This window comes from Chlorocebus sabaeus, chromosome 14 (assembly GCF_047675955.1).
Source record: "Chlorocebus sabaeus isolate Y175 chromosome 14, mChlSab1.0.hap1, whole genome shotgun sequence".
Taxonomy (NCBI): domain Eukaryota; kingdom Metazoa; phylum Chordata; class Mammalia; order Primates; family Cercopithecidae; genus Chlorocebus; species Chlorocebus sabaeus.
The window spans coordinates 23,440,217-23,468,192 of NC_132917.1; the positions used below are offsets into that span (position 1 = coordinate 23,440,217).

Sequence of the window (27,976 nt, forward strand, 5' to 3'; positions counted from 1 at the left end):
CCAAAATCCAACACTTTTTGAGCACTGACATGTTGTTCAAAGTAACTGCTCATTAGAGCATTTCAGATATCTGATTTTTGGATTAGGGATGCTGAACCGGTTAAGTACAATGCAAATATTCCAAAATCCAAAAAAATACAAACTCCAAAACATTTGTGGGTCCCAAGCATTTTGGATAAGGGAACTTAACCTGGATTATCACCTTTATACCAGAATAACAGCATGTATCTTCCAAGGAAGGCTATCTTCAGTGAAACAGAAGGACGCTATTAGAAAGACGCTGAATGAGTACAAAAAATCTCCGAATTTTCCTGTTAAATACATCTCACAAAAACTACAAAGAAGGCTGTGCCAATTTTTCAAACTGAACACAAAGTACTCTCTCAGAAAAATCAATTTCCTGCTGCCAGATAAGACACACCCACACGCAGGAGTGTCCATTTCCCACCCTAAGGAGAATATCCTGCATTGTGTACAAGAAGGAGTGGAGGGAAAATTAAGATAGAATGGCGCGGTGGCTCACGCCTGTAATCCCAGCACTTTGGGAGGCCGAGGCGGGCGGATTACGAGGTCAGGAGATCAAGACCATCCTGGCGAACACGGTGAAACCCCGTCTCTACTAAAAATACAAAAAAATTAGCCGGGTGTGGTGGCGGCGCCTGTAGTCCCAGCTTCTAGGGAGGCTGAGGCAGGAGAATGGCGTGAACCCAGGAGGCAGCGGAGCTTGCAGTGAGCCGAGATCGCGCCACTGCACTCCAGCCTGGGTGACAGAGCGAGACTCCGGCTCAAAAAAAAAGGAGGAGTGGAGGATAAGGACAGGGGCGGATAAAAATTCTACTGGCTCCACATAGCTATCCAAAAACCAAAGTTTAAAACTGAAAATATTCAAGCCTAGTCCAACTGTCATAGCAAATATTGAATAGGGATAGAAAACATCAAATAGAGTTAAAGAAATATATTTCTGATTCAGCATTTACCCCACAAGCTCTTCTTCACCTCTGAAAAGAGATTAAAAGAGCTGTGGGAAAACAGCAGCACTTTGGTTTGTACCAAATTCCTAACATATCTACATCATTCTCAGTTGTTCTCACTACTGGATAACATGAGCTCAAATACTCACATGCACATTTATTTGCAGAGTTGTGCCAGACATCCATTGGATTTCTTTGTTTGTGCCGAAATGCCTCTTCAACTCTAGTTTCTGTCTTCCGAGCTCCAGTACTATGAGGATTTATTTGTTCTGACGTTACTGATAAGCCTGCAAGCAGAAGATAAGCAATACCTCTTTAAATATTCCCAGCTACATAAACCAAAAGGTTTTTAAAAAATCTCAAATACAAAACTGAGTTTTAAAGTCATTAATTATACTTGGGCAGTTTGCAATTCCAATGAAAGCAGTGTCTTTTGTTTTAGGATGGGTAAGAAACTTAGATACAAAATCATAAAAATCAAACAATCTGGCAGGCCATGTTTACACTTAATGCCCAAAGGGGCCCTATTTTTATTCATTTTAATTCACAAAGGGGCACATTTTACATTATTATGACTGTGGAACAATAAGATTATACATTATCCAAAAACATGATCTCTGCCATCTTAGAATGTACAACAGTCTACTGGGCCACTAAACCCCATTCCCACGAACTGTTTCAAAATGCTATTTGCTTCCTGTCGCACCACACTGCAGTCAGTTTGGTTGACCTGCATTATAATCCTAAGACTAATCATTCTATCTTAATTTTCTTCACTAGAGATTTATTTCTTCTATGTGGTCCTTAAGTTGGTTTTTCTTCAGGTTCTCTCTGTAACCACTTTTCTTCTTACTCTAATCTACACGTTCCCCAACAAAGTATCGTGTTCAGGTTCAATTACTATTATACAATAATTCTCAAATCTGTATCTTTAGCCCAAACATCTCTGATCTATATATACAACTTCTGATCTATATATACAACTCCTTAGTTCATATCTCCAACTGAATTTCCTAAAGATAGATCAAATTAAAGATAACTGGTTTATCTTTCCCTACAAAACAAAACAGTTCATTCCTATATATTCCCTATCTAGATTGGGAGTATTAGCATCTACTAAGTCACTCAACCAGCAATATCACAGCCAGTTTTTACTCTTCCTTCACTTCACAGTGCTCTTCATCCCTGCAGCTACATATCACTTACATTAATCTCTTCTATCTCCCTTCCTACTTCATTTTTGTTCCCCAACAGCTTTACTGAGATACAATGTATATAACATAAAAGTCACCTGTTTTAGGTGTACAGTAGTTTTTAGTAGATGTACAGAGTTGTAAAATTAACACAGCAATCCAATTTTAGATAACTGTCCCAGGCAACCACTACTCCACTTTTTGTCTCTGTAAACTTGCCTTTTCTGGACATTTTATATAAAAGAAATCATACAATATGTAGTCTTCTGGGTCTGGCTATTTTTATTTAGCATAATGTTTTGGGGTTTTTTTTTTGTTGAGACAACATCTTGCTCTGTCACCCAAGATGGACTGCAGTGGCATGAACATGGCTCACTGCAGCCTCAACCTTCTGGGCTCAAGCAATCCTCCCAACTCGGCCTTCCAAATGGCTAGGATCACAAGTGTACACCACCACACCCAGCTAGTATTTTTCATTTTTTGTAGAGATGGTATCTCGCCATGTTGCCCAGGCCGGTCTCAAACTCCTTGGCTCAAGCGATTCTTCAACCTCTGCCACCGAAAATGCTGGGATTACAGGCATGAGCCACCATGTTCAGCCAGCATGTTTTTGAAATTTGTCCATGTTGTACTGTGTATCAGTACTGTGTTCCCTTTTATTACTAAGTAGTATGCACTCGTATGGGTATCCTGTGCTTTCCTTACCCATTCACCAGCTGACAGACATCTGGGTTGTTTCCAGTTTGTGGTTATTATAAACAATGGTCCTATGGAACATACAAGTGTTTGTGTGCACATGTATTTTCATTTTTCTTGGGTAGATTCCTAAGAGTAGAATCACTGGGTCATATAGTAAATCCATGTTTAATTTTTTAGAAATTGCCAAACCCTTTTCAAATGGGCTCCAACAGCTTTTAAACTGATCTCTCATCTTCCTACCCTGGCACACTGGAACTATGCTACTTCTTCCCACCAAGGCAATTCGACCAATTCATTTCACTGCTTAAAATCCTTCAATTATTTCTATTGTCTATAGCTATCAAACTGTAGTGTACATAAAATCTCTTAGGTAGTTTGTTCAAATAAAGATTTCTTGGCCTTAATATTCTCAGAGAATCTAATTCATAGGTCTAAGCTAATGTGGGTAATAGGCAGACATTTTTGAAAACACTGATCTACAAGATAAAGTACAAACTCCTTAGCATGACACTGATTTATTCAAATATTTACCAAAAACTTGTTTTATATCAGACTGGGTTCTAGGGATTGAAGTAAAGCTATAAACAAGACATTTGAAGTGCTGATACCCTAAATAAGGAGGACATGACAAAAAAAATAATAATATAATGCCAAATGCTACCAAAGCCTCTATTAGATTAGGTGGTCAGGGAAAAGCTCTCTAAAAAGGTAGAAGAAAAGTTTCTTCATAATCTTTGTGTCCTGGACCCCGCACCTCTTGAGCCCTATTTCCAGCATTCTGTATATCTTTAGCAATACCAGTTTAAAGATCTTCCAACACACATCAAGCTATTTCACACCTGTGTGCCTTTACATATGCTATTGCTTTCTCTGTTTGCAATACACCTCCTCCTCCTCTGTCACTGCCTCCCTAGTCCATTAAAGAGAACACTTCTATATTCACTCCTTACTCTGGTTCCCTACTAGGAGGTCTCTCGTCTCTGTGATCTGAACATGCTTCAACCAGTGCATACAACACACTGTACTTGATTTGTTTTACATTTCTCTCTCTCCTACTAAAATGTGAGTTCCTCAAGGACAAGATTATAAACTGAATCGACAAACCACAATTGCTAATTCTGTGTTTCTAATAACAAAATTGCATATAAATTTCACTAGGGTGGGAAAAACAGTATTCCTAAACATGTTTTTAAAGTATCAGAAAGTAAACTGATGAAAAATAAAACCTTTCCATATCTGATATCTAAATCCATTTAGAAATAAATTATTAAAAAAGATATGCTCCTACAAAACAAATTTCACTAAGAAACACTTCATTTCTGTAATACTCACTATCACACTAAAACTTTCACAGTAGGTAAAGTTGGAAAGTATCTTTGAGAATTTACATAACACGTTAGTATCAGAAATTAAATACATACATTAAATACATTACTTTCATAATACCAGCAACCCTAAAGAAACATCATTGAAGGACTCTTGGCCTGAACAGAGCACACGAGGCTTCAGTGCCAAGTTTATTTCTACAACTTACCTCTTTTTATTCTTGCTTCCTTAATTTCCTCACAAAGTTTATTAAATTCTGGATCTAATTCAGCCGCAATGATAGCATGTGCAGTGTCCTTCAGGGTACAAGCCCTGTGCCTAATTATTTTATCTGTTAAAAAAGTTGGCATACATTTATTATAGAAACAAAATAACATTAACAGAGGACATCTTAAAAAGTAAAAGAATACAAACAAAATTATAAACAGCATTGCTAGGTGAGAAAAAGTTCATTTAAAGTATAGGTAAAAAATAAATATACTAAGCTACTCAGTCAAGTTAGTAATTCTCTGAAAATTATACTTGAAGAACCTGGAAGGACTAAACCTATTACCATTTCTGAAGCAGTGTGGAGAATTACAAGAAAAAGATACCCACGGCTTTTAAATTTCTGAAAACAGAAATATGTGATTTTCAGTAAAAATTTTTAAAGTTTAGAGGATATTCACCAAATGCCCAGCCCCAGAGTTGTCAGAGATTAATATTAAGAATTCAAAAAATCTTAAATTTCTCCTAAGTTGACATTGGTCAAAACTATGATAAAGAATGCAATATATCCTAAAAGTGACTTATTTTTTTAAATGTGACAAAAACAGAGACATACAGAAAGACTTTCTAAGCTAAAGGGCGCAAGATGGTATATACATTGTAGGCAATCCAGGAGAGAAGCATAAACACAGTTCCAGGCAAACTATACCTAAAAATGGTACTAAAAGAAGAGTCTCTGCTTCACACTAATCCAGAAGTTCCCATTCATAAACAATACAATATAAACAGTGCCCCCTATGCCTGCGCAACTCAGAAATATGAAAAGGCAAGTAATATATCAAGTAACTAATATTCTAACAGTATCAAGAGCAAGAATCCAAAGTTCCAAAACATCATTTGCTTTTTCCTCTCTAGTAAAGGCAAACAGTATAGACAAAGTTACAGAGATACTTTATAACTTTTCTGATTTGAAAGTTATTATGGCTCACTGTGGTAATCTTACAAAACCAAACATGCACTACTCAAAGGCAACCACTGATATATTTACTTCCAACACATTTTCTCTAAACATTCACTCAACAAATGTTGATTGCACCAGGGAAAGCTGGATGGTGGCCACCTGCAGCAGTGAACAAAACATACATGATATCAACTTTCAAGGACTTTTTCAGACCACTACAGGAACAAATAATCTCCCATACATCCAACTTAACACCTCCTCCCTCCAAAAAAGAAAAAACCCAGAAGCAAAACACCCTGAATAACAGCTATGAAGAAAACCTACAGGGTACTGGTGTGGGTTCCAATTTAGATTGAGCAAGTCAGGAAGAAGTCTCTCTGAAGAAGAGGCATTTAAACTGACACTTGAAGCACAGACTGAAGTAGCTACTGAAAGATTAAGGGAGGAAAAAAAAATACTAGTGCAGGTTCAGAAAATACTATGTGAGAAAATCCTGTAGTAAAAAGAGTTTGGAGATTTCAAGAAACTGAAATGCAGCCAGTGTAGTATTATGAGTTCTAAATTTCTTTTCAAAGAATCAATATGTCAGTATGTTCAATTCTCTGCCTTCTACTTATAAACTTAATTTCCTCATAAAGCAAGCTTTTTCATTACCTGCTCCACCCTGACTCATTCTGATTATCTACTCCACCTTGACTCATTCCGATTACCTGCTCCACCCTGACTCATTCCAATTACCTACTCCATCCTGACTCATTTTGATTACCTGCTCTGTCATACCCATTTTTCCCACCAAACCATTTACCCGGTCATTCTCCTTAGCCAATCAGAATTAGTTTAGCCTGTGCGGTCTAACCCTAGCCAATAAGAGAACAACACAGAAGCAGGGGCTACATGCGTCAGGAATAAGAACCCCTTCCTCTCCCTTGTCCAAGTGGGTGCCCACCATTGCTCCATTTATAAGGGCGTACCCTTCTATAGAAGTACCTTGCCTTGCTGAGAATTAAAAAGAAAATTTTATATTTGAGTGCTATTTTTTTTGCAGCACTGAAACTTTATTTATAACAGTAGTCAGAACATAATAAGCAAGAGGAAAAGAGGAACTGATCATATTAAAATGATTTTAGATTGTATCCTAAGAGCAATGTAAATCATTGAAAAGATCTGCTGTGGCTGTTCTCTGATCACTGGATTGAGGGGAGTCAAGAATAACACCAAGGGGCTTTTAGTGAGAGAGGATGATGACTTGAACTGGGGTAATGGTAGTGGTGAAAGATGAGATTACAAATTTCAAATGTGCTCTCAATGACACAACTTGGTGATAAAGTAGATAAGAGGGTAATATAAATATCAAAGATGATTTCCTAGCTTCTTGCATGAAAAACGGGGAGATGGGCATACTATTTATAAAGATGAAAAAAAAAAAAACACAAACACACACACACACACACACACACACAAGAAAACAAAACCAGAATAGAGAGGAAAGGAGGAAAAGAAGTTAGAGATTAATTTTAAAGAGTTTAGCTTCAGGGATTTCAGTCTGGAGATGCCTAAAAAATATCCCACTGGATATACCATGTAGGCACATGAATATGTGTCTCAACAATTCTCTTTATGAACAAAAAACACAATGATTTTGTAATCTGATTTAGTACATATTGTACTTCCCTAAGTTTGCTTAAAAATAGACCTATTGAAGCATAATAGACATATAAGTTGCTCATACTTAAAGTATATAATTTGATACATTTTGACATAAGCACACATCCATAACATTACCACAACAATAACGATAATAAATGGGCCAGGGGAGGTGGTAGTTCCTGTAGCCAAAGTACTTTGGAAGGGAAAGGTAGGAGGACTGCTTGAGCCCAGGAGTTTGAGACCAGCCTGGGCAACATGGCGAGCCACCATGTCTACAAAAAATACAAAACTTACGCAAGCACGGTGGTGCATGCCTGTGGTCCCAGCTACTTGAGAGGCTGAAGCATGAGGATCACTTGAGCCCAAGGAAGTCGAGGCTGCAGTGAGTCACGCTCATACCACTGCACTCCAACCTGGGCAACAAAGCAAGATCCTGTCTCATGGAAAAAAAAAAAAAAAAAAAAAAAAAGGCCAATGAGCATATCTATCATCACCAAAAGTTTCCTGTGACCCTTGGTCTTCCTCCCTTCGCCCTTCCCCATAGCCCTCTATTCCCAAGCAACGAAGGATCTGCTTTCTCTTGCTATAGATCAGTTTATATCTTCTAGAATTATATATACGAGTGGAATCACAAAGATTATTTTTAATCAGGATTCTTTCACTCAGCATAATTATTTAAGCACAAAAATAATTATTTGTCCCTATTTTTGCATGTATCTGTACTTCATTATTTGTTAGTGCTGAATATTAATCCATTATATGGGTATAACACAATTTGTTTATCCATTCACATGCTGGTGGACATGAGGGATAATTCTGGGTTTTGGCTATTATAAACAAAGTCACTATAAACACTGATGAACAAACCTTTGTATGGAAATATACATGTTAATTTTCCTTGTGTTAATACTAAGAGGTGGAATGGCTAGGTCAAATGATAAGTACGGCTCTCCAGCAACCGCAGGGGATTGGTTCCAGGACTCCATCTCCCCTTGGATATCAAATTCCCAGACGCTTACATCTTTCATATAAAATGAGGTAGTGGCCGGGCACAGGGGCTCATGCCTATAATCCCAGCACTTTGGGAGGCTGAGATGGGTGGATCACGAGGTCAGGAGTTCACAACCAGCCTGGACAATTTGGTGAAACCCCATCTCTACTAAAAATACAAAAAAATTAGCCGGACGTGGAGGCAGGCACCTGTAATCCCAGCTACTCAGGAGGCTGAGGCAGAGAATTGCCTGAACCCGGGAGGCGGAGGTTGTAGTGAGCCGAGATCACGCCACTGCACTCCAGCCTGGGTGAGAGCAAAACAGAATCTCTAAATAAATGAATAAATAAATAAATAAATAAATAAAAAGAGGTAGTACAGTCAGCCCTTTGTATCCACAGGTTCCAAAGCAGATATGGAGAGATGACTATAATGCATGTTAAACGTTCTAAGAAACTTCTAGATTGTTTTCCAAGTCAGTTGTACCATTTTACATTCCTACCACAGTGCATCACAGTTCCAGTTACTCCATATCCTTGATTATATTTGATATGGTCTTCTCAGTTTCAGACGATCCTTAGAGGTGTTTAATGGTATCTCATTCTGTTGCCCAGGATGGAGTACAGTGGCACAATCTCAGCTCACTGCATCCTCTGCCTCCTGAGTAGCTGGGATTACAAGAGTGTGCCACCTCACCCAGCTAATTTTTGTATATTTAGTAGAGACAGGGATTCACCATGTTGTCCAGACTGGTCTTGAACCCCTGACCTCAGGTGATCCGCCCACCTTGGCCTCCCAAAGTGCTAGGATTACAGGCATGAGCAACTGCACCTGGCCTCATTGTGGTCTTAATTTGCATTTCACTAAAGATTAATGAGGTCAGCTGGGTGAGGTAGCTCACACCTGTAATCCCAGCACTTTGGAAGACCAAGGCGGGTGGATCACCCGAGGTCAGGAGTTTGAGACCAGCCTGGCCAAAATGGTGAAACCCCATCTCTACTAAAAATATATTTTAAAAAGGCCGGGTATGGTGGTGTGTGCCTGTAATCTCAGCTACTCGGGAGGCTGAGGCAGGAGAATCGCTTGAACCCAGGAGGTGGAGGTTGCAGTGAGCTGAGATCACACCACTGCACTCCAGCCTAGGTGACAGAGACTCCATCTCCATAAATAAATAAATAAGATTAATGAGGCTGAATATCTTTTCATGAGTGTATTTGTCTTCTGTATATCTTCTTTGGTAAAGTGTCTTCAGCTCTTATGTCCATTATTTAAATTGGGTTATTATTAAATTCTGAGACTTAATATTCTGGCTATAGGTTTTAAGCTCTTGTATTTAGGTATGTGATCCATTGTGAGTCAACTTTTGTATACAAAGGTCTTTTTTTGCATGCTGATATCCAATTGTTCCAACACTATCTGTTGAAATTAATCTACTTTCTTAACTGAACTGACTTTGTATCTTTGTCAAAAAGCAATTGACCCTCTATGTGTGCATCTATTTCAGGACTCTATGCTATTTCATTGACTTATTTGTCAAACTTCATGCCAATATACACTGTCTAGATTACTGTAACTTTGTAAGTCTTACAATAAAGTAGTATTAAGTCTTCCAACTGTTTTTATTTTTCAAAGTTGTTTTGACTATTCTAGGTCCTTTTCATCTTTATATGAATTTTAGAATCAGTTTGTCAATTTCTATCAAATGCCTGCTGGAATTCTGATTGGATGGTGTTGAACCTGTGGTTCAATCTGGGGAGAAATTACATCTTCACAATGTTTACTCTTCCAATCCATAAGCCATGACATATATCTCCATTTATTTGGGTCTTCTTTAATTTTTCTCACCAAAGTTTTATAGTTTTTAATGTATAAGTCTTACTTACATGCCTTTTGTCAGATTTATCTATATTTTATGTTATTTTTTGATGTTATTTCAATTTTCTGTTTGTTGCTAGTATATAGAAAAACAAGTGTTTTACATACTGATCCTGTCTCCTGCAACCCTAACTTCACTTATATGTTCTAACAGCTTCTTTAAATATTCCATAGGATTTTCTATGTAGACATCATATGTCTACAAACAACAACAGTTTTACTTCTTTCTTTCTGGAAGTAGGGATGCCTTTATTTCTTTTTCTTACCTTACTGCATTGGCTGAAAGCTCCGGTTTAGTGTTAGATAGAATTGGTAAAAGCAGACATCCTGGTCATGTTTCTGATCTTAAGGAGAAAGTACTTACTCTTTCATCACTAGTATGATGAGAACTGTAGGCTTTTTGTAGACATCATTTATCATTGAACTGAAAAGCCGGGATGGGGGAAAGATTTTGTTCCAGTAAAAACATTTGACTTACAAATACAGGCTGTCAGCTTGATGACAGTCTGCTGACCCTTAGAGCATTTCCTTTTAATGTGATAATATGTGATTGTTGATATGGTCGCTATTTATTTTCTACTCGTCTTATATGTTCTTTGTTCCCCTTTTCCTCTTTTTCTCACTTCTCTTGGAATTACTATATACCTTTTTATGATTCCATTTTATCTCCTTGTTGGTTTATTAGCTCTAACTCTATTGTAGCCCCTGTGTGAACTTCAAGGAATATTCCCTCTCCTTCTCTGGCCTCAGATAGTTTTCTCACACATATGCACTAACCAGTACTTAGTTAAACACTAGGGTAGGACCTCCTGGAGATAGCCGCAGTGTTCTCTCTGTGCAGCTTTCTTCTTTCTGGTAATCTTCCCTACAAATGCAAACCACTGTGGCCTCTTCAGATTCCCAGGTCTGGCTCCTCAATTCAGAGGACCTCCAGAATACGCCTGGGTTGCTCCTCCTTGGGCTGGTATCTGGAAATTGTCTCCAGGCAACCACACTGCTCCTCTTACTTGTTTCTATCTTTTGGGAATCACTGTCCTGTGTTGCCTGGTGTCTAATGCCTTCCAAAGAGTTTTTGTTTAAATATATTTTGTTCATTTTTTTTTTCATTGTTTCATGTGAGGGGGTAAATAAATTGAATCCCTTTTACTCCATCTTGGCCTGAAGAAGAAAACAAGAAGTCTCCTGGTGTCTTTTAAATACTCTTTGAAAACCAAACTTTAATAGTTGTCCAACAATCCAAAGTAGGATGTGCTTTAATTTTTCAAAAGTATTGTTCTCTTTTTGGAAGTTTTAAATTGCCTCTAATTTTAGCTACTATAAATAAAAAACTACAATGAACGTCAACATCCTTAGAAGTAGCTATACTTTCACGTTGACAATACAATGTGTGTAGCCTATGCAATACCACAACTTTCCACCACTGGCTTTCTACCTCGGCTTGAATGAAGAGAAACTAAAAAAGAGGTAAGATTAAATCTAAAGGCATGGATCTGGCATATTATCTCTAAAATAACTCAATGATTGGTCTTTCTGCTTTTTATAAAGTATATCTTCTATCCCAACACTACCCTAAATTAAGCAAGAAAAAAGAATAAATGAAGAAAAAAAAAATCCATAAAAATTTCCCACTAGTATGGAAGACAAGGAATATATTCTTTTAAAAAAATCTGCATTTGAGAGGGGACACTCCTTTTTTGGGGGGATGGGGGTGGGGGTACAAGGTCTCACTCTGTTACCCAAGCTAGAATGCGGTGGAATGATCATGGCTTATAGCAGCATCAACCTCCTGGGCTCAAACAATCCTCTCTGCCTCAGTGTCCCAAGCAGCTATTAATAGGACCACAGGCATGCGCCACCATGCCCGGCTAATTTTTGTATTTTTTGTAGAGATGGTGTCTTGCCATGTTGCCCAGGTCACATGCTGGTCTCACATTCCTGGGCTCAAGCGATCTGCCCACCTCAGTCTCCCAAAGTGCTGGGATTACAGGTGTGGGCCACTGCGCCTGACCAGGGCATTGCTTTTTCATGTGCCTATCATTACAGTTTTCAATCATTGTTTAGAAGAGTGTCTAAGATGACACCTAGCATATAATCACAAACTTAAAGAATATTAAAACTAGAAGGGATGTCCATGATAATCCTAGGTTCTTAATCTTTTTGACCTGGATCCTTATAAGAACAGAATATGGCTGGGCATCATGGCTCACATCTATAATCTCAACACTTTAGGAAACTGAGGCAGGAGGATTGCTTGAGGCCAGGAGTTTGAGACCAGCCTGGGCAACATATGGAGACTCCATCTCTACAAAAAATTAAAAAGTTAGCCAGTATTGGTGGCTCATGTGGTCCCAGTTATTCAGGAGGCTGAAGTGGGAAGATTAGTTGAGCCAGGGAGGTCGGTGGCTCAGGTCAGCTATGATGGCTACAGTGAGCCATGATCGCACCACTGCACTCCAGACTAGGCAACAGAGTGAGACCCCATCTTGGGCAACAGAGTGAGACCCCATCTTGGGGGAGGGGAAAAAAAAGAAGAGAATAAAAGTTGAAAACTGCACATGAATATAATTTTGTTTGTGGATTCAAAGACTCATTCATCATTTAAAACTCTAGGTTTAAAATCATGTGGGAATAGAAACTACATATTTATGAGTTTCTACTCTGTCTCATACTTTAAGATTTTAAGATTGTACAAATCCATGCAATTTGCAGGTTACATAAGCACAGCAAAAAAACCCACATATTGGCTTTGAAGTCAAGACAGTTCTCAATCCATTCAGTTGTGCCATATAACATCTGTGGGTTTGCACACGGATTATATAACCTTTCTGAGCCCCAATCTCCTCATCTATAAAATAAAGATATTACCACTTACATTGTCTTCAGTAAAAAGTAATTGCTACTTAGGACATATAGATGAGTATCTATAAAATTAACAGAAGCACTACTTTAATGAAAGTAACAGCAATTTCACTGTGTTGATGCTTCTTTTGTAATTGGTAAACTTTTACTTTTAGTTCATTATGAAGAAAAAAAAAATCCCAGAAGTACATTAGCTGAGGTTTTGTTCAATAAAATTATTAAGAGTAACCATATTTTTAGGAAAAGCTAATTTTCATGTTATGATTTTTCATCCCAAATAATTTCATAAATAAGAAATTTGGCTGGGCATGGTGGCTCACACCTATAATCTCAACACTTTGGGAGGATGCAGCAAGAGGATCACTTGAAGAGTTTGAGACCAGTATAGTCAACATAGCAAGACCCCATCTATAGAAAAATATTTTAAAATTAGCCAGGCATGGTGGTAAGTCCTGTAGCTGTAGTCCTAGCTACTCGAGGGGGCTGAGGTGGGAGGATCACTGGTGCCCAGGAGGTCAAGGCTGCAGTGAACCAAGATCATGCCACTGCACTCAGGTCCAGGCAACAGCGTGAGACCTTGTCTCCAAAAAAAACAAAAAATAAAAAAAAATTTAACTATATTTACTGGTTCAGGTCATATTTACATATTATTAGCATTTGTGCATATTTCTACATAATATTACCGTGTCTCCATTTTATAATTTCTACCTAATCTGAGATTCCTTGAGTTAGTATCTAAAAATAGAGGTTAGGCACAGAGGCTCACATCTGTAATCTCAACACTTTGGAAGGCCGAGGCGGGTGGATCACCTGAGGACAGGAGTTCGAGACCAGCCTGACCAACATGGTGAAATCCTGTCTCTACTAAAAATACAAAAATTAGCCGGACATGGTGGCGCATGCCTATAGTCCCAGGTACTCAGGAGGTTGAGGCAGGAGAATTGCTTGAACCCGGGAGGTGGGGATTGCAGTGAGGTGAGATCGTGCCACTGTGCTCCAGCCTGGGCAACAAGAGCAAAACTCTGTCTCAAATAAGTAAATAAAATAAAAATAGAATAATGAATAACATTTACTCATTGGCCACATTTATTAAGAATATGCTCTACACAAGATGCCTATATAGATCCTGTTCTCAATAGACTTTGAGTCTAAAACAAGGGGTAAAGATACGTAAACAAATAACTATGGGTAAAAAAGGAGTAAACGTCTCAGAAAAGTTACATTATGAGATTCAGAGATGAAGGGGTTACTTACAACTGGAAGGAAATCAGAAAAATCTTTCATGAACTTAGCATTTTAGTATTCCTTGAAAGGTAGGTGAATTTTTTTTTTTTTTTTTTTTTTTTTAGACGGAGTCTTGCTCTGTCACCAGGCTGGAGGGCAGTGGCGCAATCTCGGCTAACTGCAACCTCCGCCTCCTGGATTCAAGCGATTCTCCTGCCTCAGCAGGAGTACAGGCGCACACCACCATGCCCAGCTAATTTTTGTATTTTTAGTAGATATGGGATTTCACCATGTTAGCCAGGATGGTCTCGACCTCTTGCCCTCATGATCCGCCCACCTGGAACTCCCAAAATAGCTGGGATTATAGGCGTGAGCCACCACGCCCGGCCGGGTAGGTGAAATTTAAAAAATACAGGTGCTTTCAAAAGCTACGTGCTTTTCAGAAGTACATTTTCTTGTATGTTACTTATACCCCAATAAAACTGATTTAAAAAGAAAAACATGTAAATACTCCCAGTAGAGGGGACACATTTGACAAAGGTACTGAAAGAATAAGACTGGGACTTACACTGGGCAAGAACTGGGACCCATATTTCCTAGAAAAGGGGCCCTCCTGGGCGCCTCTCTCTTCTCATTCTACACACTGTCTATGAAATCTCATTCACTCCTCCTCAATGATGACTCCCAACTATATCTCCTGCCCACTTCTTTTAACCTCCACAACCACATATACAACTAGTAATCTCAGCAGTTTGGGAAGCCAAGACGGGCGGATCACGAGGTCAAGAGATCGAGACCATCCTGGCCAACATGGTGAAACCCCATCTCTACTAAAAATACAAAAATTAGCTAGGCATGGCAGTACACACCTGTAGTCCCAGCTACTGGGGAGGCTGAGGTAGGAGAATTACTTGAACCCAGGAGGCAGAGGGTGCAGTCAGCCAAGATCGCACCACTGTACTCCAGCCTGGCAACAGAACAAGACTCTGTCTCATAAATAAATAAATAAATAAATAATGTCTGCATTTTGTCTGGGTGTACCAAATATAACTCATACTAACACGTCCCAAATTGAATTTCACATCCTGCCCATAAATCTATTCCTCCACTGGTTTACCTTCCCAGATTTCCTCTATCCAGACCAAAACCTCAAGGATCATTCTAGGTTTTTGTCCGCCATATTCAAATGGTTAATCACTAAGACCTCTACATTCAATCCCTGCAGCCACTGCAATTAAATCTTAACTGATGTTCCAACCTCCATCAAGTGGTAACTCCCTTGACCTCTACCCCAAATTTGATTCTAAAAGGTCAAGGTTGTGTCTTAACCATCTGTATATCTCTAGCCTTAAACAGGATTTATACACAGAGAATATTTAATAAATAGAGGCTCAATAAATGTTGAGTCAGTGAGTAGAGAAGTAAATTAGTGTCCCACTACTCCTCCATGGAGGCACTCTATTCTCCAGATTTGTTGTTTTCATACCTTTGTTTCCTCGGCCTGGAATCAATGCCCTTCCCAATCTTGCTAATCTCCAAGTAGTGTCTTCTCTTCTGTGCTCCACTAACCCAGTAACATATTTCTAATAAAGTCCTTATGATACTGTCTTATAATTATCTGCTGGCACCTTAAGACATTATTCATGATTGCCACCTCTATGATATCCCTTTATCTTAATATTTGTTACTACAATCACCAATAATTTGATTAGTGTATTTATCATCTCTAAAAATTGATGACTTTCTATATAGTAGGGATTGTGTTTCATATATCTGTTACAGGCTGAACTGCGTCTCCTCAAAATTTATATGTGGAAAGCTTAACTCCCAGTACCTTAAAATATGACTGTATTTGGAGACAAGGCCTTTAAAAAGATAATTAAAATAAAATGAGGACATATGGGTGGGTTCCAATCTGACTGATGTCCTTATAAGGAGAGAAAATTTGGACACACCAAGAGACACCAAGGGCACACAGGCATAGGGAAAAGGCCATGTGAGGACAAAGAGAGAAGGAGGCCGCCATCTGCAAGCCAAGAAAAGAGGCCTCGGGAGAAACCAAACTTGCTGACACTTTTATTTTGAATTGATAACCTCCAGAACTGTGAGAAAATTAATTTCTGTTATATTTTGTTATGGTAGCGCTAGTAAGCTAATACAATTACATACAGAATAAAGCCTGCCACATAGTAGTTATCCAGTAGGCATTATGGATCTACCACAACACTGATATATATATATATAATCTTGGTCTCAAAAGGCAAGAATTGTCATAGTCATCTTTGTAGTCTAGGCATCCAGCTCAGTAATTAGCAGATAGTATTCATAAACACTAATAGAAAAATGAATGAGTTTGGTTGAAACAACTCATGAAATAGAACTACGGCAGATAAATTTAGAAATGTATTAAGAGCAGAACACAGAGGGCTCCAAAAGTTTGGGTGAATCTGGGGGCTTTAATCCTATACAATTGGTACAACACAGAAGATTCTGAGGAAACTAAAAGATTAGGGCCAAAATTTCAGCAAAACTTGTCAAATGATGGTATGTAGCATATGAACAGGCCTGGGGAATATAGGAGGGGTGCACTGCAAGACCAAAAATGGGGATGAGCCAAACATAATATATCATGTATCTATAGTGTAGTAATTAGGGTCAAATATCTGATACTGGTCACGTTTAGAACACAGGTCAATTTCTCCTTGTTCCCATCATTTAATTTCTGTTCCCATCATCCTCAAGGGAGAGAATCTGGGTCAACAGTTAGGCAACATGTATATCTTTCAAAATGTTGGCTTCTGTCTTCTATGTATATGTTAGTTTTTCCCCCAAATGGCCAAGTGTTCTGCAAAAGAGAACACTATAAGCTTCCAAATACTCATGGGAACTTGTAAACGTAATACAACATTCATGTAATTTCCACTTGCTACACAACACACCCTGAGGATGTTTTTCTGGAATATAACAAGTGGTTCTGTTGCTAAGAAAAAAAAAAAAGAGGTTGCTTGATGAAAGATAGTAAAAAAATCTAAACACAGCCAAAATAATACCTTTGAACTATACCACTTTTTATATCAGAACAAGTGAAGGAAGAAAGTTACCAGTGTACCGTGTTCACTCTGTGAGACAGAGTCATATTCTTTCATTGTGGAACTGCATTTTGTAGCAAAATGTTATTATGCACCAGAAACCATTACTTCTTCCTTAAAATATTAATATCAACATGGTTATAACTAATTACTTAGGGGGGGAAAATATGGATTGATCTTCTCAACTGGCTTTTTCTAAGCACTTAAATTCATTTTCACTACCAGCTCTTAGATTTGTTTCAAAATGAACTAAATTTAAAGTATGGTCCAGGGAATGTCATAAGGACAAAGTATAGAGGGTCATTCTAGAGCAAATACGCAGGTACCTGCTAAGAAATCAACTTATAAAAAAATTAAAGCACAATTTAAATAATTATGATCATAAGAATACAAACACCAACAGCTAACCTTTATGGAACTCTTACCATGTCCCAGCTACCCCACTCAAGGCTTAAGATATTTAGGATGAACCATATGAAAATGGCAATTTCATAAGGTTCAACCTAATACACTTTCTCATTTAATTCTTACAACTACCCCAATTAAAGAATGTTGTTATCATCCCCATTTTACAGATGAGGAAACTAAAATTTAGAGGGCTTAACTTGATCAAAGTTAAAGAGCTAGGAAATAGGAGAAATGGGACTAAAACCTAGGTCTGAATCCAAAGCCCACATTCTCATTACATATTACACAATAACAGCAGTCTCTGTGTCTTGAAAACCAGGCTAAAGGTGTAGGTACACACTGCCCAAAGCCACTACATAGACAGTTGTGTGGGCTGTACCCTCGCAAAGGACCCCAGCAAGGGAAGGGAGTGAAATGGGGCTGACATCCAGCCCATGCTTCACTATCCATCCTGTTACAGGATGGCATCCAACTGAAGAATGAGGTTCTCTCACTTACCAAAAATTGCTACATTGGCTTACAGTGGCCCTGATGCTGTTGGTATAATTTTTCTTTTTTTTTTTTTTGGAGACAGAGTCTCGCTCTGTCGCCCAGGCCAGAGTGCAGTGGCGCAATCTCAGCTCACTGCAAGCTCCGCCTCCCAGGTTCATGCTATTCTCCTGCCTCAGCCTCCCGAGTAGCTGTGACTACAGGTGCCCATCACCACGCCCAGCTAATTTTTTTTGTATTTTTAGTAGAGGTGTGGTTTCACAGTGTTAGCCAGGATGGTCTTGATCTCCTGACCTCATGATCTGCCTGCCTCGGCCTCCCAAAGTGCTGGGATTACAGGTGTGAGCCACCACACCCAGTCTGCTGCTGGTATAATTTTTTTTAATTTTTAGAGAAAATTTTAATAGTACAGATTAAAAGCCGTAAAAGATATATATTCTTTGATCCAGAAATTTCACTTTAAGGAACTTATTCTAAGGAAATAATTAAGAATCAACACAAAATCTGCATTACAAAGATATTTATCAGTGTTTATAAAAGAGGAAAAAACTAAAAAATCTAATATGTCCAACAATAGGGTATTAGCTGTTATATGAGATCTAATACGATTCAAATAATGTTGGAGACATACATTCATTAACTAATAAGCTTTTCACAAAATATTATAGGAATGACAAAATTTACAAAAATCTTAGTCATTTTAGTAAAACTAAGATGCACGTATATATTCTACATGCAGTATATCCGTGGATGGGGAAGGAAACAGAGGAAAAACACTAAGTGATGGAATTATACGTTTTTAATGTTCTTCTTTGTTCTACTTTCATATATTTTTCTATAAGATATATATAAGCTGGGTGCACTGGCTCACATGGGTAATACCAGCACTTCGGGAGGCCGAGGTGGGCAGATCACTTGAACCTAGGAGTTTGAGACCAGCCCAGGCAACATGGTGAGACCTCTTCTCTACAAACAAAAATACGAAAATTAGCCAGGTGTGGTGGTGTGTGCCTGTATTACCCAGCTACTGAGAGGCTAAGGTGGGAGGATCGCTCGAGCCCAGGAGGCAGAGGTTGCAGTGAGCTGAGGTCACACAGCTGCATTCCAGCCGGAGCAACAGAACAAGATGCTGTGTCCAAATAAAAAGTAAGTGTGTGTGTGTGTGTGTGTGTGTGTGTGTGTGTTATATAAAATAACTCAAAAACAGGTAAAGCAAACAAACAACAAAAACTACAAGAGGCAAATAACATAAAGCTGAAAAACTGTTACATACAAAGTCCAGCCACGCAAAATTTTATTCTGCCTCCTAACTTGGAAATTACTGAATTGGTGCAAAAGTAATTGCAGTTTTTCCCATTATAGAATCTGTGATATATTATGGTTGAAACTGAAGCAAAAAATACCTAATTTCATGTGAAACTGAGAAATCTAAGTCATTTTACCATATGGCCTGGGTTGAGAAGTTCTGCCTCAAAATACAGATACAAAACAAAGCACAGGCCAGGCACCGTAGCTCACACCTATAATTCCAGCACTCTGGAAGGTCGAGAGGGGCAGATTACCTGGGGTCAGGACTTCAAGACCAGCCTGGCCAACATGACAAAATCCCATCTCTACTAAAAATACAAAAATTAGCTGGACGTAGTGGCACGTGCCTGTAGTCCCAGCTACTCAGGAGGGTGAGGCACGAGAATCACTTGAATCCAGGAGGCGGAGGTTACACTGAGCCGCTATCACGCCACTGCACTCCAGCCTGGGTGACACAGTGAGACTCTGTCTCAAACAAAAAACAAAACAAAGCAAAAATTATATTCTAACTATCTTTAGATAACAAAAACTTAAATGAATGTTTTAAAAACAAGAAGCATTTTATTTTTAGTATTACTTATCAAATAAATAGAATTCTCAATAGAGTAAAAAAGCAAAAAGTGGCTCCTGATAGCCAGGAGTTGGCCTGGCACTAACAGCTACGCCTCAGGGTACTACAATTAAACATAAACAATTTCACAGAACAGTAATATCAGACAAGGCCACCCTGTGCCCATGACGGGTCAAGAGAAAAATTAGACCACTCTGTCTAATCATGTCTAAACACAGACAAAACATGAACATTGTCCTGACCACCAAAAAAAACAATAATCAGGCTGGGCGTGGTGGCCCAGGCCTGTAATCCCAGCACTTTGAGAGACTGAGGCAGGTAGACCACTTGAGGTTAGAAGTTTGAGACCAGCCTGGCCAACATGGTGAAACCCCGTGTCTACTAAAAACACAAAAAATTAGCTGGATGCGGTGGCAGGCACCTGTAATCCCAGCTACTCGGGAGGCTGAGCTAGGAGAATCACTTGAACCCAGGAGGCGGAGGTTGCAGGAAGCTGAGATCATGCCACTGTACTCCAACCTGGGCAACAGAGGAAGATTCCATCTCAAAAAAGTAAAAATAAATAATAATAGCCAATGACCAAACACAACCCTGACTAATATGAATGACTGCTGTTTCTTTCTTTTTCTTTTTTCTTTTTTTTTTTTTTCCTTTTATTTCCTTTTTATTTTGAGAAAGGCTATCACTCTGTTTCCCAGGCTGGAGTACAGTGGCATGATCACAGTTCACTGCAGCCTCAACCTCCAGGGCTCAAGTGATCCTCCCATCTCAGCATCTCAAGTAGCTAGGACTACAGGTGTGCAACCACCACACACAGCTGATTTTTGTAATTTTTTATAGAGACGGGGTTTTGCCATGTTACTCAGGCTGGCCTGCAAACTCCTGAGCTCAAGTGATCCACTCGCCCCAGTCTCCCAAAGTGCTGGGATTACAGGCATGAGCGACCACACCCAGCCAACTGCTGTTTCTTTATCAATCATAGCTTTAGCCTTGCTCCATTTTCTTGCCTTAGAAGGTTCTTAAAATTATTTCTACTTTCCAATAGCATTTAATCCACTGCAAAGCCCCACTTCCTTATACTCTAACCAAAATCACTTAACACAAGCCCAAATCTTGTATGGTTCCCTATGACACATATTCTCCCTCAGTATAATAAATCACCTCATCTTGTTTCACTGCAGATATACTCCTGGTGGTCTTCCAGGATATATCTGTTATCAACCAGATAACAAAAGTTGTGACTATTCACTTGAATACAGGATGGATTAGGAATAAAATAATTACATAAAAATACCAATAATCAAAAGAACAGATAACATTCTACATAAAAGGATCTTTTGACACATAAAATTATCCTATCATGGATTTCCATGAATTCGAAATTCCCAGTGTTTATCAGCACTGTGATTGTTGACTAATAAATTTTCAATTAAATTCGCAAATCACAATGTAAATATAAAAAGTAGAACGTAAATGAAGAAACGAACCCCTGAAAGTAATACCTATAACCATACAATTCTCTACTTTAAACACATTATTTTTATTTAGACTATGAGTTTCTTATTAACAAGTTTTGAAAAACAACAGGTCGTGAAAATTAATCTATCTAGAACACAGGCATGAGTTAGTATTTAAACGGTAAACTGCCTTCTGACTGATTATCAAGGGAAACCTTGCCCTATGCATCCTTACCTCCTGGGTCCTTGTCTGGATTATACTCTAAAGCATTGCTACAGATGAGGTCAATATCTTTCAGGAAATCCTTTGCAGTTAGGTAATTATGTTTATCAATTTTAGTTATTACTGTTGATAAGTCCATTGGTTCCTTGATTACTTCAAGATAATCTGAAACCTAAAACAAATAAGATATTTTAATAAAAATTAGTTCTGGTTTTTCATATCATCTCAGTTCGTAAAAACACAAAATAAAAACAAAGTTCTTTAAAAATTAAATCTAAATATCAAATAAATAATTTATAAAGATAAAACTGCAGTGTTGTTATGCTACCAAAGTTACTATCTGCCATACTTTCCATGAAAGCTTCAGTTTCCAAGTCATACCTAAATCAACTCTGAAATGTTTCTGTTCTTAAAATTTGAAACCATGTCTGTTTTTTTTTTTTTAATCCTTTGGGTATATCTGAGAAGAGAATGTATGGACAAAAATACCCAATGAGCATCAATAAATGTGACTTCAAGAAAAAGAAAAGGAAAATAAAAAGCAAAGACTTTTCATACTATGAGATAAGTTATTCTGATAAATCTCTTTAAATTTTCAACAAAAATTTTCTTTTTCAGTTTTCTAGAGTGAACTATTTCATGGAAAGTATTTTCCACTCCTTTGGAGTCATCACAAACATTTAGAGTCAATTACATAAGAAAATTAAGTATAGTTTTCCTAACCAGTATGAGATTTGCTGGATTTGTCCCTAGGTATAAAGAAATCTACAAACAAACAAACAAACAAAAACAAGCACGCTGCTTTCTGTGCTGATTTTCTGTGACATAACCCTAAACAAGAGATATTAAGTCTTGATTTGCCCAATAAACTGTGTATCCCCGACCAATAAGAAAGTGCTAGCAACTTATGTATCTACTGCCTTCCCCAATGCAAATCTCAAATCAAGTAAATAGGTTTGCTATAAAAGCAGTCTTAGCAGTAATGTCTAAAATTAGTCCAGGAAAGATTTCTAGGGAGATGGTTAAGTTCTACTCTATGATCATAGGGTTAGTTTTCTCATAGTTTCAGAGGGCATCTCTACCATTATTTTTAAATTTACACATTCACACACATGCACGCACATATACATAATTTATATGTTTTTTAATGTTTAGGATTACTTATAAAAAATATTAAGTAGAAGTGTATGTGTGTTTTAATTCATTTTTCACCCTTCAGGAGCTGAAAAACCAGTCAAACTCCCTATAAGAGAAGTAGCAGAGTTATACTGAAACAAACTACCTCAGAAGATATTAGCTGGATTCCTAGTTCTGGTATTTGACACAAATGCCTGTGTACAAGTGGAAACTGTTTTATAAACTAAAAAGCACTCTAAAATGTATATTATTAAAGACTATAAATGTTACCACCCTATGCTTAATTTTAAATTTAACATTTATTTTCTAAAGTTTTGTTTTCTCTGCAGTCTGCTTTGGAATTTGATAAAGTTTTCAGACACTTTAAATTCATTAGTTAAATAAAAACTTTAGTTTTAGGTTATCTTATTTCCCCCTCTCTATCCTTCCCAGAGACTCCTATGTTTTCACCTTAAGAGCTGAATGAACCTGAGAAGAAAAACAAAGGAGAAAACAAGAGAAACATAAGCCTAAATAAAATATTTATCTGACCAACATTTTCTGTCCCTTTGTACTACCTTACCATCATTTACAAAACTATTACAGATGGCATTTGAAAATCTGACAAATCTCTTCTGATTAGAAAGAAAAGAGTTTTCCTGAGCAAAAGCAAAACTGGTTTACTCTCAGCATGGGAGGCTGAGTTGGGGGCAAGCCCTTATCCTTTAAGAAGTGTTAAGAGTCCAAATATACCAAATAGGGGAGTGGAAGGAAGGGCACGCACACATATCACATTTATTTAAAATAATTTTTTAATCAGCTGATAGTTCTAAGATTATCTAAAAACACTATGGTGGGGGAAATTCCCACAAATATAAACGGATATTTATTAATTAAAAAAGCAAATTAGGCATGTCCTGTTATCCTGTTGGAAAGATATAAAGTAGCTATGATAACGAGCGTGGGCTTTGAATTTTAAAAAACTTTCAAGTCTTGGCTATGTCACTTGCCAACAAGTCTGTTTCCTCAGCTGCAAAGTAAGAATAATAATAATGATCCTACAAGGTTGTAAGAGGACCAAATGGAAAAAACAGTGTATTGTGGATAAAGGTACAAATAAAATCAGTCTCTTTATTCCAAAAAGGGGGGAAAGTATTTATTTTCAGACTTGCCGGGGGCGGGAGGAATGTAAATGCTAGCTCATTCTTCCCAGCAACAGATGACGTAATGGTTTCAAAGGAATCCACTTAGGTCCAAAAGCACAGATTTCACAATTAGGATACAACATTAAACTCTGAATCACTCATAATTCAATTATTTTTTTAAAAAAAGAAATGAATAAAAAACTAAAAACACCAAAGCTGTTCAAACATGGAGTCTGAACTATAAGAAAGAGACCAGTAAAGATTACACTGTGTTCATCCACACACTACATTATCCCAGGATAAAACAAAAACCAAAAATGTAGTTGACAGTATTGGATTCCCTAATGGAAAATTTCTTTTCTCATCATCACAAACCATGCTCCCACAAGCACACAAAATAATACGCATATAAAGTGAGAAATTTTCCACTGGGAGCAGAGAAAACCCTTAGAAAGAAAAATAACTTAGTTGCACAGGATGTTTTAACTTCAAACAGCATCCCAGCCACAGGCATTTCCAAAATATGAAAGACAAAGAAACTTCAGGTTTTTAGCTACCTCTTTTGATGAGGTAAACATAATTTGGGAAATGCCAGTATTAACTGGTATTGATTGGTTAACACCAATATACTCTTTGAGAGCAGAATTTATCCTGGAATAAAAATAGTCTAGTATGGATATTTGACTAAGGCAACTTTTAATCCTCTTCTTAAATCGAAGAGTAAGAGACCACAAAGATTAATAATAATTAAGAGGACATATATAAATTGGTTGCTAATTTCATCCAAAAGTCACCAGATATTTGCTGATGACACAGGTAGTTATCACATGGATTAAAATTTTATAGGCTAGGGGTAATATTCATCCATGCCTTTGCTTTTTTTTCCTTCCAAAAAAAGATGTCAATATTTTTTTCTTTTAGCCAGTTCAACTTCACTGTTTGCACACTACTGAAACAAGACCTCTTCAATATCCACCGGTTTGCTGAAGATGTTAAAGCGTTTATCTGTGGCCAGCCTCTTGGTTACATCCCTGAGAAACAACCGCAATTCTCTTAAAGTATTTTCCTCCTGGTCCTCCATTCGATTTTTTTCTGATTCTGATAATTGACGAGGTGGAGAAGGTAGTGCAAGAGGAAGCACTTCCATAGCACAAAGAGCTAGAGAAAACAGAAGAAAATGTTAAGATTCCAACATGATGGGCCAGGACCCTTTTTTGGCATTCTCTCAAAATGTTCTTTAAAGAAAAGAATTACAAATACAGTCATGTGTTGCTTAACAACAGGGATACATTCTAAGAAATGTGCAGTTAGGCAATTTTGTCATTGTGTGAACATCATACGAGTATACCTGCACAAACCTAGACGGTATAGCCTATGACATACCTAGGCTATATGGTAAAGCCTATTACTCCTAGGCTATCAACCTGGACAGCATGTGACTATACTGAATACTGTAGGCAATTGTAGCACAGTCATATTTGTGTATCTAAACATAGAAAAGGTATAGTAAAAATACAGTATTATAATTTTACGAGGCCACCATCATACATGCAGTCCATCGTTGACCAAAATGTCATTATGCAGCGCATGACTATATGTGTGAAACATGCAAATCCAGCAAGTAAAAATTTGCATAGAAACAAAAAGGGAATAGCTTCACTTTATAAAATAACTCACAACAGAACCCCTTTAAAAAACAAAATAATTTGATTTTGAAATATTATTTATATATAACTTACAAGAAATAATTCAAATCAACACAAATATCTCCAAGTAAAGTATTGCATACTGATTTTCTCAAGTCAACCTTGTTTAAAAACTGCTTCTTAAAATGAGATTGCCTTATATGCATAAAAAGTATAATGGGCAAGTAATATTTGATCCTTCCTATCCCCAAAAGAATTCTGATTTTAGGCAGGTCTCCTGCCCTCATATTCTGAGTACAACAGAGTAGGGACAGTGAATGGCACCTGCAGGAAGGGAGGGGAAAAAAAAAAAAAAGAACAAAAAATGGAATTCCACGGTCATGAAGAAGATGGAAAACCAGTCCTAAGTCTTATATGTAAAATCCATGGTACTCACTACCTATCCTAAGAAAAACCAAAAATCTTCTTAAAAGGTAAAGTATTAACTTTCCTAATTACAATGTTCTCTAATTTTAAATGACTTCCCTGATATCACACTAAAGTTCAGAATTAAAATTCTAAGTATTTTTCACTGATTTCTAAATAGCTCCTAAGATGAAAACTGAAAGTCAACAGAAACAACTGCAAAAGAATATCAACGGTAAACACACAAAATTCAAATCTATGAGATTAAAATATATCTAGAAGCATGAAAGACTGAAATAAATCATTTTCATAATGAAATATTTAGATTAACAGGAAGCAACAAAATAAACATAAATAAGGCATAATTTACATGTTAAACTTCCCAAGGTTTTGGGAGGGAAAAAACCAAAACTACAGCAATTTGATAGGTGTTCATTTTTAAAACACCAATAAAATTTGGAAAGGAGCCACTAAAGAACAATAAAATTACTAAAATGTTACATAATATAACCAGTGAAAAACAAAGCAAAAAGAATATGGAAAAATAAGGACTTGGCAGGGATGGGGAATGTATTGAGTATCCTCCAAGAAGGGCTCTAAGAAACATAAAAGATGGAACAAGGGTAAAGAGGCTTAAAAATTTTTACCAAACAGGATTGTTACTTCCTAGAAGAGGCTGAAAGATTAAGCAAGTAGATCTTATCCTGTACGCATCTTTAAGATTAGGAAAATAAAACCTCTTTCGAATGACTTAGAATGCAGCCCTTACTATGTCAAGGAACTGAAATCTGACAAATTCTTGAGGAACCTCATAAAGCTCAATTCTAGAGTCTAAAATTATTGAGTCCAAACCCAAGAAAAATCTAACACTTAAAACAAAGCCAGAATAGATTTTCAAATGGCTAGAATAAAATGTTAAATGTAATGGGTCCTAACTAAGTCTCTGAAAAGTCAATCAATAAATAAACTAGAAATGGCAATCCAGCCCATCAAATCTACCATGGCCCAAAAAGGAATGAGCACAACACCTGGTGTTCACAACCTGCCAGTTCAAGTCCTGGGTACTTACTGTGACTAAAGCATAGGAGAACTGAAGACTTTTTTTCTATGACTTTTTGAGCCCCATAATGTGAAATCTACCAGAGGAAGTGGCTGAAGTCATAAGAAGAAGTTCTATTTAGTAAAGCTTTAACAAGGCTATACTTCCCAATCTCAAGTCAGATGAACACAATGGACACTTCCACATGTCATCTAAAGATAAACAGAACCTGACAAACTCTCCTCACTTCCATGAAGAAAGGGCTAAAATAAACTGACTCCAAGAAAGGGCATTTCTTAACTCCATCCCCCCCCATTTTCCTGAAGGCTTTACAAACTTTACCAGCATGTTTCCTTCGTGGTGGAGCCATTGATGCCTGATTGAGAATCAATTCTTGAAAAAATTTTCTTCTGTCTTCTTCAATAGGCCTTTGAATATACAAGACCTCTTCATACTGTATTCTAAAGATACATTTAACCTACACATATACACACACACAAAGACATTAAATATATAAAGAATTAAAAGCTTACATATCATACCAAATTGCAACGTCTTCATCTTCCAGTATCATGTTCAATATTCACAGACCATTCACATGGGGTTATAGTTAACCTAGTCCTAGGCTATGCTGTTGAAGGGTTCAACCTCATGGGCTAAACAGGAATGGTAGAATGTCCAGTTGCCCAAGTCATTAATGAATGATATTATATATCGAGTAAGAGTCATCAGACAATAGCAAAAAGGATAGCTGGTTGTAACAGATGGCAACAATCTCAAAGGGCTTTTACATAAGAGCTGAAAAGTAATTACTTAGAATCTATAATAGAGAGCTGGAAGAATGTTAACACTGCCATCTCTTATCCTCATATTTCTTTGTATTCCCTATTCATTGACTTCCCTTCCTGTGTTCTTTCCCTACCAAGTCTATTTCACTGTAATCTCTGGAATCCTGGTTCCACTGCAAATAAACTATATCTCTGGTCTAATTTATGTTCCATGACACACTCCAAAAAGATTAAGCCAATTATTCTCATATCTTTCAGCTCCATCCACTTGGTGATTACTCACCTCTTCTGTTTACCTACTCAGACTTTGACCCCAGGTGTCCACCTTCCAAGATATGC

The 27,976-nt window shown here is 37.5% G+C and overlaps 1 protein-coding gene across 4 annotated transcripts in view; it reads right to left on the minus strand.

Moving 5' to 3' along the window:
• The window catches only part of ATAD2B (ATPase family AAA domain containing 2B), a 171,118-nt gene that overhangs the window by 13,187 nt on the left and 129,955 nt on the right, over positions 1-27,976 (minus strand). For 2 of the 4 annotated variants that reach the window (XM_007971346.3, XM_007971350.3), the window contains 5 exons: positions 27,192-27,327; positions 24,736-24,917; positions 21,511-21,670; positions 4,398-4,520; positions 1,121-1,258 (listed from right to left, as the gene is read on the minus strand). In XM_007971346.3, the coding sequence (XP_007969537.1) occupies positions 1,121-1,258; positions 4,398-4,520; positions 21,511-21,670; positions 24,736-24,917; positions 27,192-27,327 (739 nt within the window). Of the gene's footprint in view, positions 1-1,120; positions 1,259-4,397; positions 4,521-21,510; positions 21,671-24,720; positions 24,918-27,191; positions 27,328-27,976 lie in introns of all 4 variants that reach the window. The other 2 variants (XM_007971345.3, XM_007971349.3) reach the window with 1 other exon arrangement.